General features: G+C 47.5%; 1 protein-coding gene across 1 annotated transcript in view; it reads right to left on the reverse strand.

Moving 5' to 3' along the window:
* Positions 1-15,222, reverse strand: part of Nploc4 (NPL4 homolog, ubiquitin recognition factor) — a 68,338-nt gene extending 53,116 nt beyond the window's left edge. The window contains exons 1-3 of the mRNA XM_070031628.1: positions 15,012-15,222; positions 9,986-10,066; positions 7,671-7,783 (exon numbers count right to left, since the gene is read on the reverse strand). Of these exons, the coding sequence (XP_069887729.1) occupies positions 7,671-7,783; positions 9,986-10,066; positions 15,012-15,026 (209 nt within the window). The 5' untranslated portion in view covers positions 15,027-15,222. The remainder of the gene's footprint in view (positions 1-7,670; positions 7,784-9,985; positions 10,067-15,011) is intronic.
* Between the last annotated feature and the right edge of the window lie 1,771 nt (positions 15,223-16,993).

Consider the following 16,993-nt stretch of genomic DNA (forward strand, 5'->3'; position numbering starts at 1 on the left):
CTTTTGAAGACTTCATACAATACTTGTTAGAATATCCTTTATAACTAAATGTACTCATGTGACATGTGTAACTGTAATCCCCCTGTACATCACCTTTATAATAACAATTTTTTAAGTCACAAATAAAAGGGGGAAAACAAAAAACAAATGCCCGAAGAGAATCTAAAGAACTGAGGATCCCTAAGTTGAAACTGTAAAAATCCTCCTGTCTGCCTCCATCTACCAAACCACATAGAAAAAAGCCACTTGTGGGCTGGGAAGGTGGCTCAGTGGTAGAGCGCTTGCCTTGCATGCCTGAGGCCCTGGGTTCCATTCCTCAGCACCACATAAGAAAAAAGGCCAGAAGTGGCGCTGTGGCTCAAGTGGTAGAGCGCTAGCCTTGTGCTGAAGAGCTGTGGGACAGCGCCCAGGCCCAGAGTTCAGACCCCACAACCGGACCCAAAAAAAAAAAAAAAAAAAAGAAAAAAGAAAAAGAAAAAAGCTAATCTACTAATCTGCTAATAATTTAATAAGATTAAGGAGCTTTCTGCTTTTGCTTTTTCAGTTTACTTCCTGGTTTTATTTATTTTTTTGTGCCCACCTTTGGGCTTCACCTAAAGCTTGGGCACTGTCACTTAAGCTTTTTGCTCAGAGGTGTACTTTTTTTTTTTGCCACTCCTGGGGCCTGAACGCTGGGCCAGGGAACTGTCCCTGAGCTCTTCAGCTCAAGGCTAGTGCTCTACCACTTGAGCCATCTTCCCTGCCCCACTCCAGCTTTTTGCTAGTAATTGTAAGTAAGAGTTTCATGGATGCTGTACACCACTGTCTCAGTGCCTATAATCCTAGAAGCCAGCCCAGGCAGGAAAGTCTGTGAAACTCTTATCTCCAAATACACCACCAGAAGACCGGAAGTGGCACTGTAGCTCAAGTGGTAGAGTGCTAGCCTTGAGCTGAAGAGCTGAGGGACAGCGCCCAGGCCCAGAGTTCAAGCCCCACGACCGACAAAAAAAAAAAAAAAGAAAAAGGAAAGAAATGTACATGCTATCTGATATGGAAAAAATAGTTGTACTGTCAAAGCTTATAAAATTCACAAACTTTATAGACCATGATAATGATAATTTGTTTCATGAAGGTTAGAATGTGACTTTAAGTATCACTATCTCGGGGCTGGGAAGGTGGCTCAGTAGTAGAGCACTTGCCTTGCATGCATGACACCCTGGGTTTGATTCCTCAGCACCACATAAGCAGAAAAAGCTGGAAGTGGTGCTGTGGCTCAAGTGGTAGAGCACTAGCCTTGAGCTGAAGAGCTGAGGGACAGTGCCCAGGCCCAGAGTTCAGGCACCATGACTGGAAAAAAAAAAAAAAAAGTATCACTATCTCACAATAATGTGAAATTTATGTAATCACTTAATCACAATTTTAAAAATACAAAAAATACAAAAAATAAAGTGAAAAATAAGCTGGGTACTGGTGGCTCACGCCTATAATCTTATAATCCTAGCTACTCAGAAGGCAGAGATCTGAGGATCGTGGTTCCAAGCCAGCACAGACAGGAAAGGCCACGAGACTCTTTATCTCCAAATAACCACCAAAAACAGAAGTGATGCTGTGGCTCAATTGGTAGAGTTAGCCTTGAGCATGAAAGCTCAGGGACAGTGCCCAAACTCTGAGTTCAAGGCCCACAACTGAAAAAAAGAAAAAAGTGAAAAATGGTTGGGCACCAATGGCTCACACCTGTAATCCTAGATACTCAAGAGGCTGAGATCTGAGGATCAGTTAAAAGCCAGGTAGGAAAGTCCATGACTTTTTTGGGGGGAGGAGAGGAAGCAGTACTGGGGCCTGAACTCAGGTCCTGAGCACTGTCCCCAAGCTTCTTTTTTTGCTCAAGACTAGTGCTATGCCACTTGAGCCACAGTACCACATCCTGCTTGTTCTGAGTAGTTTATTGGAGATAAGAGTCTCCCAACTTGGGGCTGGGAAGGTGGCTCAGTGGTAGAGCCCTTGCCTTGCATGCATGAGGCCCTGGGTTCGATTCCTCAGCACCACATAAGCAGAGAAAAAAAAAAGCCGGAAGTGGCGCTGTGGCTCAAGTGGTAGAGCACTAGCCTTGAGCTAAAGAGCTGAGGGACAGCGCCCAGGCCCAGAGTTAAGGCCCCACTACCGGACCCAAAAAAAAAGTCTCCCAACTTTCCCGTACAAGCTGACTTTAAATCAGAATCCTCAGATCTCAGCCTCCTGAGTAGCTATGATTACAGGCACTGAGACAATGGTGTATGGTGTACAGCATCCGTGAAACTCTTACTTACAATTACTATCAAAAAGCTGGAGTGGGGCTGGGAAGATGGCTCAGTGGTAGAGTGCTTGCCTTGCATGCATGAGGCCCTGGGTTCGATTCTTCAGCACTACATAAACAGAAAAGGCTGGAAGTGGTGCTGTGGCTCAAGTGGTAGAGGGCTAATCTTGAGCTGAAGAGCTGAAGGACAGTGACCAGGCCCAGAGTTCAGGCCCTACAACTGACAAAAAAAAAAAACAAACAAGGGGCTGGGAAGGTGGCTCAGTGGTAGAGCGCTTGCTTTGCATGCATGAGGACCTGGGTTTGATTGAACAGGACCACATAAGCAGAAAAAGCCAGAAGTGACACTGTGGCTCAAGTGGTAGAGCACTAGCCTTGAGCTGAAGAGCTGAGGGACAACACCCAGGCCCAGAGTTCAGGCCATGACCAACAACAAAATAATAATAATACAGGAGCAGCTGTTTAAATGTCTTATCTTTTGAAATGGTAAAAAAAAAAAAAACCTAGATGCCCCACCACAGATGAATGGATCCAAAAATTGTGGTATCTATACACAATGGAATATTATGCAGCCATTAGAAATGACAAAATAATGGCATTTGCAGGGAAATGGATGGAGCTAGAAGGAATCATGTTGAGCGAGGTAAGCCAAGAACGAAGAGACAAACAGTACATGGTCTCCCTGATAAGTGGATGATGAATCCAAAATGTTAGGTGATATGACAAAACTAACAGGACTTAAGAAACAAAGAACTCCCACTCATCTGGTTGAACCACTACTAAATATCCCCATGCTGCTGATCACATATATGGTATATAACATATGAGCACCGTTATATATTACAGACTGTGATAGACAATTTGCTCCAAGAAAGTTAGAATGAACTTGTGACTTTAAATGAGCATCATTATTCCACAATACTGTGAATTTCCGGAAATTAAGTAATCACTTAATCACAATCAAAAAAAAAAAAAAAAAAAAAGAACCTTGGGGAAGGGAGGGAGGGAGGGGATGGTAGGGGGAAAACAATGGAGGGGGTAACAATGTTCAAGAGGAAGTGGAAGTGTACTCATTACCTCACTCATGTAACTGTAACCCTCTGTATAGTATCTTTACAATAAAAAAAAATTAAAAAAAAAAAAATATCTAGGAACTCTTCATGACTGTGTAGAAAGAAAGGCATGTCAGGTACCTGGAAGGTCCTGAAGGGTACCTGTGTTTTAGATGGGCCTCGTTCATCTTATTGCTAAGTGGTTAGGATTGCTAGCTGATACAACCAAGTATGTGCCCCCAGAGCAGAGTAAGAGGAATTGCACGAATGGGTCAAGTGGTAGAGTGCCAGCCTTAAGTAAAAAAGCTAAGCGAGCTGGGGACTGGTGGCTCACGCCTATAATCCTAGCTACGCAGGAGGCTGAGATCTGAGAATCACGGTTCAAAGCCAGTCCTTATCTCCAATAAACCACTAGAAAACTGGAAGTGACGCTGTGGCTTAAGCAGTAGAGCGCTCACCTTAAACTGAAGAGGATAAAGCCCAAGTTCAAGCCCCACGACCGACCAAAAAAAAAAAAAAAAAAGCTAAACGAGAGCAAGAGTGCAAAGCCCTGAATTCACCAAAAATAAAGGGGGGGAGGTGACACTGTCTAAAAAAAAAATTGTACTCATTACCTGAAGGTGACTCCTTTGTACAACATCTTACTAACAATACAATCATTTTTTTAATAAGTAAAAAAAAAAAAAAAAAAAAGCTACAAACAGAACCATCATCTGGAATCTTAACCCCTATTTCCTATGGGGAAAGCAGGAAACGTTCCTTTTTCTTTTTCCCTTTTCTCTACTTTAACTGTTATGCCAAAATAAATCCTTGCTAAAACTGTGGCTCAAGTGGTAGGGCGCTCGCCTTGAGGTGAAGAGCTGAGGGACAGCACCCAGGCCCAGAGTTCAAGCCCCATGACCAACCAAAAAAAAAAAAAAAAAAAGAAAGAAAATTAACTAAAGTGGGCTGGGAAGGTGGCTCAGTGGTAGAGTGCTTGCCTTGCATGCATGAGGCTCTGGATTCGATTCCTCAGCACCCCATAAACAAAAAGAAAAAAGCCAAAAGTGGCACTGTGGCTCAAGTGGTAGAGCGCTAGGCTTGAGCTAAAGAGCTGAGGGACAGTGCCCAGGCCCAGAGTTCATGCCCCATGACCGGACCAAAAAAAAAAAAAATTAACTAAAGTATAAAGGGGACTGGGGCCATAGTTCAAGGGGTAGAACACTTCTCTAGGAAACAAGAGGCCCTGAGTTCAAACTCTAGTACTGCCAAAAATCAACTAAAACACAGTCAAGCAGTGTGTGCCTGTAACTCCTGTACCCCAAAGGCAGAGGAAAAGGATGACAGCACCAGCCTGAGATGCAGTAAAAAAAAAAAATAAATTTTTAGGGCTGGGAAGGTGGCTCAGTGCTAGAGCGCTTGCCTTGCATGCATGAAGCCCTGGGTTTGATTTCTCAGGCCCATATAAGCAGAAAAAGCCAAAAGTGGGGCTGTGGCTCAAGTGGTAGAGTGCTAGCATCAGCCTTGAGCTAAAGAGCTGAGGGACAGTGCCCAGGCAACACAGAGTTCAGGCCCCATGATGACAAATGAATAAATAAATAAATTTTTAAAAAGCCACAACCATGGGCTGGGAAGGTGGCTCAGTGGTAGAGCGCTTGCCTTGCATGCTCGAGGCCCTGGGTTCGATTCCTCAGCACCACATAAGCAAAAAGAAAAAAGCCGGAAGTGGTGCTGTGGCTCAAGTGGTAGAGCGCTAGCCTTGAGCTGAAGAGCTGAGGGACAGCACCCAGGCCCAGAGTTCAGGCCCCACGACCGGACCCAAAAAAAAAAAAAAAAAAAAAAAAAGCCACAACCATGCTTTCCTCAAAACTTAGCATACACCAGCATTGTTCACTCGTGAAGGAGGCATTGTTGTTTTTATCATTGTTTTTTTGGGGGGTCTGGTCGTTGGGCCTGAACTCTGGGCCTGGGCGCTGTCCCTCAGCTCAAGGCTAGCGCTCTACCACTTGAGCCACAGCGCCACTTCCGGCTTTTTTTTTTCTTTTTGCTTATGTGGTGCTGAGGAATCGAACCAAGGGCCTCGGGTATGCAAGGCAAGCGCTCTACCACTGAGCCACCTTCCCAGACCCAGGCATTGTTATACTCGAACAAAGACAGGGAGGCCCTGTGAAGTAAAGCAATCTCCATAAAGGGGTAGCGATGTAGCTCATAGCTCAGTGCTAAGACTATTTGCCTAGCCAGTACCAGCAGTTAATGCCTATAATACTAGCTACTCTGGAGGCTAAGATCTGAACATCACAGTTCAAAACCAGCCTTGTCAAGGGCTGGGAAGGTGACTCAGTGGTAGAGTGCTGGCCTTGAATGCATGAGGCCCTGGGTTTAATTCCTTAGCACCACATAAGCAGAAAAAGCCAGAAGTGGTGCTGTGGCTCAAATTGGTAGAGTGCTGGCCTTGAGATGAAGAGGTGAGGCACAGCACCCAGGCCCAGAGTTCAGGCCCATGACCGACAAAAAAAACAAAAACAAACAAAACCAGCCTGGGCAGTAAAGTCTATGAGACTCTTATCTGTAAATGTAAAGTCTGTGAGAATCTTATCTTTAGTTAGTCTCACTGAAAGACAGAAGTAGAGTCGTGGCTGAAGTGGTAGAATGCTAGCCTTGAGCAAAAGCTCAGAGATGCCTGTCCAGACCTAAGCTCAAACCCAGGCCTAACATGACTCCACTGCCAGCACCCAAAAGAAAAAGAAAAAACTCCAAAAGCTCAAAGAAAAGAGGAGATGTGGACATGTGTCACTCTGGAAAAGGTCACCAACAATGAAGGATATAATCTGAATCATAGGTATCCAGTAAGAAGTCTGTAGAAGAACAAGTAAATAAATGTATATAACGTTGTCTTTTTCCCTAATTATCCTAACTTGTCAGCCAAACTACTAAAACAGAACACTGGTTTTGGGTTTTTTGGGGGTTTTTTTTGTTTTGTTTTTTGTCAGTCATAGGGCTTAAACTCTGGGCCTGGGCACTGTCCCTCAACTCTTCAGCTCAAGGCTACTGTTCTACCACTTGAGCCATAGCACCACTCAGAACACTGTTTTAACTAATGAACAAATACTTGGCTGGCTGCCTACATGTTCAGTCCAACCCCTAGTGACCAGAGTAAAGAACGAAGGCAAATCAAGCACTCTGCTCACTAATGCACGTGCAGGTGCCCACAGAGTCTAGACCAGAGTCAGCAAACTTCTATACAGGGCCAAAGAACAAGCATTTTCAGCTCCACAGGATACAACTACTCAATTCCACACTGTTGTTTTGCTTTGTTGTTTTTTAGTGCTGGTACTGGGGTGTGAATTCAGGTCCTCAGTGCTGAGTTTGCACTGCTTTTTCACTCAAGGCTAGCACTACCACATGAATGACAGCTCCACTTCCAGCATTTTGCCAGTTTATTGGAGACAAGAGTCAATTGGACTCTGGTAGCTCACATCTGTAAACCTAGCTACTCAGGAAGTGGAGATCTAAGGATCCCAGATAGAAGTCAACCCAGTCAGAAAAGTCCACAAGACTCATCTGCAATTAACCACCAAAAAGATGAAAGTAGAGCCAGGCACCGGTGGCTCACACCTATAATCCTACTCAGGAGGATGAGATCTGAGGATAGAGGTTCAAAGCCAGCCTGGGCAGGAAAGTCCATGAGACTCTTATCTCCAACTAGCCACCAGAAAACCAGACATGGTGCTGTGGTTCAAGTGGTAGAGCGCTTGCCTTGAGCTGAAGAGTGCAGGGACAGCGCCCAAGCCCAGAGTTCAAGCCCCACGACCCACAAAAAGAAAAAAAAAAAAAAGTTTTTCTGCTCATGCTGGCTTGGAACCACAATCTCAGCCTCCTGAGTAGCTAGAATGACAGATATGAACCACCAGCATCCAACTTAACTCCATGTTTACAGCATGTAAAAAGCCATGGATACAGCCAAGCAACATAGCTGTGTCCCCAAAACACACCACACCAAAGCCTCAATGGTACAATGGACTACAGCCTGCCTTCCTAGACCACACCGCCCACATGGCATTTCTTCACACAGAGCTGTGTTCCAAGCCAAGTCCTTCCCTCAGACAAGTAGATGGACTCCACTGCAGATCTACACTAGAAGCTTGTCCAGATACATTCCAGAGTTCTGTAACATCAGTCAGACCTACTTAGCAGTAACAGCAGAACAGTTAGGATTGCTGCCCAGAAAACAGATTCCCTAAACAGTGGTCAATTAACATGACAGTAAGGAGAGTAGCAGGAGGAGGAAGCAGGATAAATCCCAAGCCGCCTCAGGAAGTCAACAGGCTAAGGCTCCTCCCTGTTCTGTCTCTTGGGTGATCACTTACTTGATTTTTAGCAAATGGAGGGATTTGCTGGACGACGCTGTTATCTCTCCAGTCTTGTTTCTGTTGATGTAAACTGAGAAGCCGTTGTTCTGGAAGCCAAATTCCTTTGCAACCTAAGAGACCCAATACAGATTTGATAAAATATTTCAGTATTACTACACATACCACACCACATCAAGACATTTTAGCAGAACAATAGTTCCTCATTAGCCAAACTCATTATTTCACTCTTATTTAAGGAAATGTGCACCATTCATTCAAGTCCCAATACAAACAGGAAAGTAGTCCAAAAGAAGTGAAGGTCTTCTGTAAATGCATTTAAGAGTCTGAAGTGAGGAGTTGAAGGGATGGCTCAAGTGGTAGAGCGACAGCCAATGAACAAAAGCGACAGATACCACGTTTGAGTCCTAGTCTTTGAAGGGGAAAGAAAAAAATCAGACAGGGCTGGGAAGGTGGCTCAGTGGTAGAGTGCTTGCCTTGCATGCATGAGGACCTGGGTTCCATTCTTCAGCACCATATAAGCAGAAAAAGCCGGAAGTGGGACTGTGGCTCAAGTTGTAGAGCGCTAGCCTTGAGCTGAAGAGCTGAGGGACAGTGCCCAGGCCCAGAGTTCAAGCCCCATGACCAACCAAAAAAAAAAACATAAAAAGAAGCTGGAAGTGGAGATGCAGCTCAAGTAATAGAAAGCTAGCTTTGAGCAAAAAAGCTAAGAGATAGCACCTAGACCTTGAATTCAAGCCTCAGTAATGGCACTAAATAAGACCCAGACACTGGTAAGTTCATCATGCTTGCAATCCTAGTTACTCAGGAAGCAAAGCTCTGAGGATAAAGGTTCAAAAAACTGAACCCCAACAGGAAAGTTTATGAGACTCTTATCTCCAATTAACCACCAGAAAACAAGAGGAGCTTAGTTCAAAGTGATAGCCCTAGACTTGAAGAAAAGAGCTCAGGGACAGTACCAAGTTCCATGACCAACAAAAACATAAAAATAAAAAATAAACATCTGAAGGAAAGCTTAGCTACTCAGGAGGTTAACATTCAGAGGACTTCAGTTCAAGATCAGCCAGGGCAGAAAAAATTGTGCTAGAATCCATGCTAAAAAAAAAATACCCAGGGGCTGGGAAGGTGGCTCAGTGGTAGAGTATTTGTTTGCCTAGCATGCATGAAGCCCTTGGTTTGATTCCTCAGTACCACATACACAGAAAAAGCGGAAGTACGGGGCTGGGAAGGTGGCTCAGTGGTAGAGTGCTTGCCTTGCATGCATGAGGCCCTGGGTTTGATTCCTCAGAACCACATAAACAGACAAAGCCGGAAGTGGCGCTGTGGCTCAAGTGGTAGAGCGCTAGCCTTGAGCTAAAGAGCTGAGGGACAGCTCCCAGGCCGAGTTCAGGCCCCACAACCGACAAAAAAAAAAAAAAAAGAAAAAAGAAAAAGCGGAAGTAGTTCTGTGGCTCAAGTGGTAGAGTGCTAGTCTTGAGCACAGAGAGACTCAGGGACAGCACCCAGGCCAAGTTTAAGACCCAGGACTGGCCAAAATAAAAATAAATAAAAAAGAAAAGAAAAGAAAAGAAGTTTGCTCAAATGGTAGAGCCAGTCTTGAATGAAAAAGCCAAATTAAGCCGGGTGCTGGTGGCTCACGCCTGTAATCCTAGCTACTCAGGAGGCTGAGATCTGAAGATCACATTTCAAAGCCAGCCCAGGCAGGAGAGACCATGAGACTCCTATCTCCAATAAACCACCAGAAAACCGGAAGTGGCACTGTAGCTCAAGTGGTAGAGCGCTAGCCTTGAGCTGAAGAGCTGAGGGACAGCGCCCAGGCCCAGAGTTCAAGCCCCACAACCAACAAAAAGAAAAAGAAAAAGCCAAATTAGAGCTAGAGGTCCTGAATTCAAGCCCCAGTACCAATATTCACACAAAATTTAAATAATAACAACAATAAAGTAACTGTAATAAAAGGATCAAGTTCCCATCATAGAGGATCCTACTGTTAAATGTGGTATCCTGAAAGAAAAAGATCCCTTTGTTTCTTTTGCCAGTCCAAGGGCTTGAATTCTGGGCCTAGGCACTGTCCCTGATCTTTTTTGCTCAATATTAGCATTCTACTACTTGAACCACAGCTCCACTTCTAAAGTAATGTTTTTCTATGGAGAAAGCACTACAGACTATTGCCAAGAATGGGAGCATTTTGCCAGGAGCATTAGCTATTTGATGGGAGAAAAAAGAAAATGAAATGAGGAAATGAGAAGAAAAAGCACAGATGTGAACTGTGAAGAGTGAAGGGGACCCTGAACGGTAAATGTGCACACCAATAGTACCTTTTTCAAAAATGCTGCAGCTGTTTCTCTTTTTGTTGCTGTGATCCGCTTCACTCCATCCGGAGACTGGACTCGGATGATCTGTTGTAAATTTTTAAAAGATGGTTACTTGGGCTTGGGCATAGTAAGTTGCTGATCTATTTTCAAGACTCTTTTTTTTTTTTTTTGGGGGGGGGGTCGGTCCTGGGGTTTGAACTCTGGGCCTGGGCGCTGTCCCTCAGCTCTTCAGCTCAAGGCAAGAGCTCTACCACTTGAGCCACAGTGCTCTACCACTTGAGCCACAGCACCACTTCTGGTTTTCTGGGGGGGGGGGGGGGTGCGGTTATTGGAGATAAGAGTCTCACGTGGACTTTCCTGCCTGGGCTGGCTTTGAACCGAGATCCTCAGAGCTCAGCCTCCTGAGTAGCTAGGATTACACGCTGAGCCAGCTGGGCTCAGCTATTTAAGACTCTTATCTGCAATCTTTCATCATCTAAAAAAAAAAAAATCACCCTTTCCATTTCAATACCTAACTCTCTAAGTATTTGCAGTAGAGAAGCATAGGGAAGCAAAAGGGTTAGTTGAAACAACTCCTTAAGCTAGTGGACAGCCTGAGAGCACGGTCCTGATTCAAACCCTAGACTAATCTAAGTATCTAATCATTATTTAGTTATGTCTGAAACACTTTTTTTCTCTTTAAACTTACAAAAACAAGAAAAACAACAAAACTACCGTGAATCACAAACGGCTGAACTCTTTACAAAAGATCTCTTTATTCTAGGATCCATATACACAACAAGAATGACAAAGAATCACAGAAAACCTTCTTATTTATTTTTAATTAAAAAAAAAAAAAAAGCCAGGCACTGGTGGCTCACACCTGTCGTCCTAGCTACTCAGTCTGAGAGCTGAGGAATGTGTTTCGAAGCCAGCAGAAAAGTCCAGGAGACTCTTATTTCCTATTAAACCATCAGAAAACCGGAAGTGGCGCTGAGAGCTGAGGGACGGGACCCAGGCCCAGAGTTCAAGCCCCAACTAACCAAAAAAGAAAAAAGTTAAAGAAATAAAGGACTAGACATGGTGGCACATGCCTGTAATCCTAGCTACACAGGAAAAGCTCAAGGCCATCCCAGATAATGTAGCAAGACAGTATTTTTGTTGGTGGTGGTGGTGGTCGTGGGCCTTCAACTCTGGGCTTGGACTCTGTCCTTGCCCTCTTCAGCTCAAGGAGAGTGCTGTACCACTTGAGCCACAGCACCACTTCAGGTTTTCTGGTGGTTTATTGGAGATAAGAGTCTCACGGGGGGCTGGGAAGGTGGCTCAGTGGTAGAGCGCTTGCCTTGCATGCATGAGGCCCTGGGTTCGATTCCCCAGCACCACATAAGCAAAAAGGAAAAAAAAGCCGGAAGTGGCGCTATGGCTCAAGTGGTAGAGTGGTCGCCTTGAGCTGAAAAGCTGAGGGACAGTGCCCATGCCCAGAGTTCAGGCCCCACAACCGGACCCAAAAAAAAAAAAAAAAAAAAAAGTCTCACGGACTTTCCTGCCCTAGCTGGCTCTGAACTGCAATCCTCAGATCTCAGCCTCTTGAGTAGCTAGGATGACAGGCGTGAGCCACTGACACCCGGCTCAAGACAGCATTTTATAAAAAGTCCAAATAAAAGAGACTTACAGAGCTGCTGAACACTAGAGTGTCTATTTACCAAGCCCAGAGTTCAAATCCCATCACCATCATTAAAAGAAAAGGAAGCAGGGCGCCGGTGGCTCACACCTGTCATCCTAGCTACTCAAGAGGCTGAAATCTGAGGATCATGGTTCAAAGCCAGCACGGGCAGGAAAGTCCGTGAGACTTTTATCTCCAGTAAACCACTAGAAAACCGGAAGTGGCACTGTGGTTCAAGTAGTAGAGCACTCGCTTGAGCTGAAGAGCACAGGGATAGCGCCCAAGCCGAGTTTAAGCCCCACAACCCACCAAAAAAACAAACAAACTTGCAATGCAAAAGAAAAGGAGATCGTTGGGGCATAGCTTAAGTGGTACAAATTTAACTGTTTATCTAACATACAGGAAGCCCTGAAGAGAAAGGTTGAAAAAGGAAGAAGGCAGGTAGATCTTTCATACATCATCAACTTTAAGGGAGTTTTAAAAAAATATTTTCATAGCAAGCCTGAAAAGGTTGGAAGACTACTACAAAACTACTAAACATAACGCCGGGCGCTGGTGGCTCACGCCTGTAATCCTAGCTACTCAGGAGGCTGAGATCTGAGGATCGAGGTTCAAAGCCAGCCCGGGCAGGAGAGACCGTGAGACTCCTATCTCCAATAAACCACCAGAAAACCAGAAGTGGCGCTGTAGCTCAAGTGGTAGAGCGCTCGCCTTGAGCTGAAGAGCTGAGGGACAGCGCCCAGGCCCAGAGTTCAAGCCCCACGACCGACAAAAAAAAAAAAACAACTACTAAACATGGGCTGGTAATGTGACAGTGGTAGAGTGCTTGCCTGGCATGCATGAAGCCCAGGGTTTGATTCCTCAGTACCACATAAACAGAAAAGACCAGAAGTGGTGCTGTGGCTCAAGTGGTAGAGTGCGAGCCGTGTGCAAAAAGAAGCTCAGGGCCGGGTACTGTTGGCACACGACGCACGCACGCGCGAGCGCACACACACACACACACACACACACACACACACACACACACACACACACACACACACACACACACACACACACACACACACACACACACACACACACCTACTAAACATTCACTACTACTTTCTAGGCCTTGATTTTACACTGATCAAGTTCTTTGAGAGAAGGTGATTATACTGGCTGCTGTACCAGCCCCTGCTTTAGTCAGAAAGCATGAACTAGCATGCCCTGAAAATAAGGCAGCTGCTGTCCAATCACCTGAGGGGTGGGAAGGGAGAAACAAGAACATACCAGAAAATGTTCACATTGTAGTTTTTCCTCTGAAACCACTGATTGTACACTGTACTTAAAACAATACTAAGTGGGGGCTGGGAAGGTGGCTCAGTGGTAGAGCGCTTGCCTTGCATGCCTGAGGCCCTGGGTTCGATTCCTTAGCACCACATAAGCAAAAAAAAAAAAAAATACTAAGTGGATGGAAAAAGTAGCAAGGCATTGTTCTAATAAAGACTTCAACTGATACACAATATGGCTGTCAACTAAGTCCATTGTTAGCAAACTAAAGACTAATAACTGGGCATGGTAGCCTTTCTTTTTTCTTTTGTCAGTCGTGGGGCTAACTCTGGGCCTGGGCGCTGTCCCTCAGCTCTTCAGCTCAAGGCAAGCACTCTACCACTTGAGCCACAGCACCACCTCTGGTTTTCTGGTTTTGGTTTATTGGAGATAAGAGTCTCACAGACTTTCCTGCCCAGGCTGGCTTTGAACTGTGATCCTCAGATCGCAGCCTCCTGAGTAGCTAGGATTACAGGCGTGAGTCACTGGTGCCCTGCTATGATAGCCTTTCTCAATCCTAGCACTCAGGATGCTGAGGCAGAAGAACACAGAGCTCAAGTGGTAGACCATTAGCCTGAGCACAAAGAGGCTCAGGGACAGCACCCGGGCCTTGAGTTCAAGCCCCAGGACAGGCAAAAAATATATATTTATAAATATACACACATATATATATATATATACCCATACACATACATTTGCATATAGTGTGTGTATACATATACATAACCTAGATTTTCCTAAATAGCATGACACTGTGTCTTCTGACAACTTTCACTTGAGTTTGCCCCTCTATGTTCTCAAGTTTTTTTTTCAGACTTTGTCCTGAATAATTCTGATTGCTAAAGAGCAACATACTATGCACATTTCTGCTGTATGTGTATGTGTGCTGACCCTGGGGCTTGACCTCAGGCCCTAGGCACAGTCCTAGAGCTATTTTGCTCAAGGCTAAAGTTCTACCACATGCGCTATAGCTCCACTTCGTTCTGCTTCCTAAGCACATCTAATTTTCTCATTCTTCTCCTTCACCTGTGCTAAATGCAAATATGAGTTAGTCACTCTGGCTACTGACTCTTGGTGTTCTCCATTCCAGGTTTAATATTTAGAGAAAAACACCAAAGTCTGGCTTGGTCCCTCCTAATAAATATGAAAGGAAATCCACCCACAGGGACAGATCACACTACATGAACACACAACCTTAGGTAGAAATTCCTAGTACCTGCAATTTGATTTTCTGTTATTTATGAGAAAAGGAGGCCATGTGTGAAGCTCAAGCCCAGGAATTCCAAGACAGCAGAGACCTAGACTTAGTCTCCAAGTGAGAGAAAGAACAAAAAACGGGGAGCAAAGGAGGGAGGAGGGCTGGGCGCTGCTGGCTGCCACCTGTGCTCCCAGGAACTCAGGAGGCTGAGGTGGGAGGACGGAGGCCCAGAAAAACAAAACAAAACCAAAGCCCCAGCCGCGTCCGGCCGTCAGGGAGACTCGGCCGAATCACCTGGAAGCCGGAAGTGGCGCCGCGGCGCCGGCGGTGGAGCGCGGGGCGGAGGGGCAGCGCCTCGCCCGGGAGTCTGACCCCGGGAGCGGGTCCTCAGCGGGCGGCGGCGAGGCGCCAGCTCCGCAGCCAGGCCGTCCACACCTTTCTGAGCCCAGGGAGCGACGTCCGCGCGGTGTTCGGGCCGCCCGCTCCCCGCCGCCCCGACCCGGCCGCCGCGGCCCGGCAGAGTCGCCGCCGGCGCGCGGGGACCGAGGCGGCTCCGGGCGCGGACGGGGCCCGCGCGGCGCCCCACGACCCCGGCCGCCGGAGGAGGCCCGCGGGCCGCCGCCGTCCGGCCGCGCGGCCCGGTGACACGCTCCCTCGGGGCGGGAGGAGGGGCGGGACGCTGACCGGACGGCTTTCCCGGCCGCGGCCCCGCGGGGAAGGGGCGTCCGGGGGCGCGGGGGGCGGCGGCGAGGCCGCGGGGCGCCGGCGCGGCCGCCCGGCCCGCTCCGCCTCCCCCGGCGCCCGGCGGGCCCGCCCAGGACGCCGGCAAATCTGCTGCCTCATCCCGGCGCCCGCTCCCGCCCGGCCGCCCCACTCACGATGCTCTCGGCCATGGCGGCCGCTGCTGCCTCCGGGCTCGGGCCCCGGCTCGCCGCCGTCGTCGCCGCCTGCCGCCCCACGGGCCTCGAAGGCCCGGCCCCAGCCTCAGCCCCGGCCCCGGCCTCCCGCCGCCGCCGCCACCGTCGCTCCAGCTTCGCCGCCCGGCTACGCCAGTCGCCCCGACGTCCGGTGTCTCACTGAACGTGCTCCGCCGGGCGCGCAGCCCCGAAGCCGGGTTCCGGCCACGCCAACGGCTGCGCGCATGCGCAAGGAGGGGAGCTGCCCGCGCCCCGCCCCTGCCCCGCGAGCGCACGCACACACACACACACACGCACACACACACACACACACACACACGCACACACACGCGCACACACACACACACACACACACACACACACACCTACCTGTCGGTCCTGATCCCCAGTGCTTGGCAGCCGACCTGTGACTATAGAAAAAGAAGTGATGAGCCCCGGCGCCGTCATCCCAGCATCCCAGCTACTCAGGAGGCTGAGATCTGAGGATCGTGGTTCAAAGCCAGCCTGCGCAGGAAAATCCATGAGACTCTTCTCTCCAATAAACCACTAGAAAACCAGAAGTGGCACTGTGGCTCAAGTGGTAGAGCACTCTCCTTGAGCTGAAGAGCTGAGGGACAGCGCCCAGGCCCAGAGTTCAGGCAGAAGAAGTGATAGAAGTCTCACACTAAGAGCCATGACCTTTCACCTCATGGCTGAGTCCAGGTTGCCTTCACTGAAGAGTGAAGAAATCGTAGCGGTCATTTTCTGCGGGTCCCGGGGCTTGGACTCAGGTGGGGGGTGCGGTCTCTGAGCTCTTCCACTCAAGGCTGGTGCTTTACCACTTGAGCCACGCCTCTACTTCTGCTTTTGGATGGTTAATGGGAGACACTGAGTCTCTCATACTTTTCTGCCCAGGCCAACTTAGGATGGAGCTTTCCTTATCTGAGCCTCCACCTCTCAGTTTCTTTGATTTCATCATTAGCAGCCCAATGTTGGTACTGATAACACTCCTTCCTAGGAACTACATTTCAACTAGGTTAGTTTGTTCTAGCAACAAATAATCACCAATAATTTACTTTGTGGCTTGGCTCTTCAAGTAGGAGTAGAGTGAAAAAGAGATAAAACCTAGCTCCAGGGAGGCTTACTGGGGGCAGATTCAGGGCAAGTGTGTAGTGTAAGGTTGGTTGTGATTAGTGCTGTTCAGGAAGGGCTGGACTGCCCCTCCCTCTAACCCTAGCAGCCACAATCAGCTTCCCCTCTGTAAGGATTCACTTATCTGAATATTTTATATGAGTGAAATTATACAAGATGTGACTTTTTTTTTTTTTTTTGGTGGGTCGTGGGCTTGAACTCTGGGCCTGGGCGCTGTCCCTGTGCTCTTCAGCTCAAGGCGAGCACTCTACTGCTTGAGCAACAGCTCCACTTCCAATTTTCTAGTGATTTATTGGAAATCAGGGTCTCACGTGGACTTTCCTGCCCAGGCTGGCTTTGAACCATGATCCTCAGATCTCAGCCTCCTGAATAGCTAGGATTACAGGCATGAGCCACCAGCACCCGACTAAGATATGACCTTTTTGAGAGGTTTTGTTTTGTTTTTGTGCCGGTATTGTGGCTTGAGCTCAGGCCTTCATGCTTTTGCTCAGCTTTCTTGCTCATACCTGGTGCTCTAGCACTTGAACGGCATCTCTAGCCTCTGTCATTGGAGACAGAGTCAAAGATATGACCTTTTGCCAGGTGCATGTGGCTCAGGCTTCTAATCCTAGCTACTCAGGAGGCTGAAATCTGAGGACCATGGTTCAAAGCCAGCCGGGGCAAGAAAGGGCATGAGACTTTTCAATTAACCACCAGAGAACTGGAAGTGGTGCTGTGGCTCCGGTGGTAGAGTGTTAGCCTTGAGCTAAAGAGCTTAGGGACAGGGTCCAGGCCCAGAGTTCAACTTTTGTGTCTACCTTATGTCACTTATT

Source organism: Dipodomys merriami, unplaced genomic scaffold, assembly GCF_024711535.1.
Source record: "Dipodomys merriami isolate MVZ:Mamm:240054 unplaced genomic scaffold, mDipMer1.0.p SCAF_202, whole genome shotgun sequence".
NCBI lineage: Eukaryota > Metazoa > Chordata > Mammalia > Rodentia > Heteromyidae > Dipodomys > Dipodomys merriami.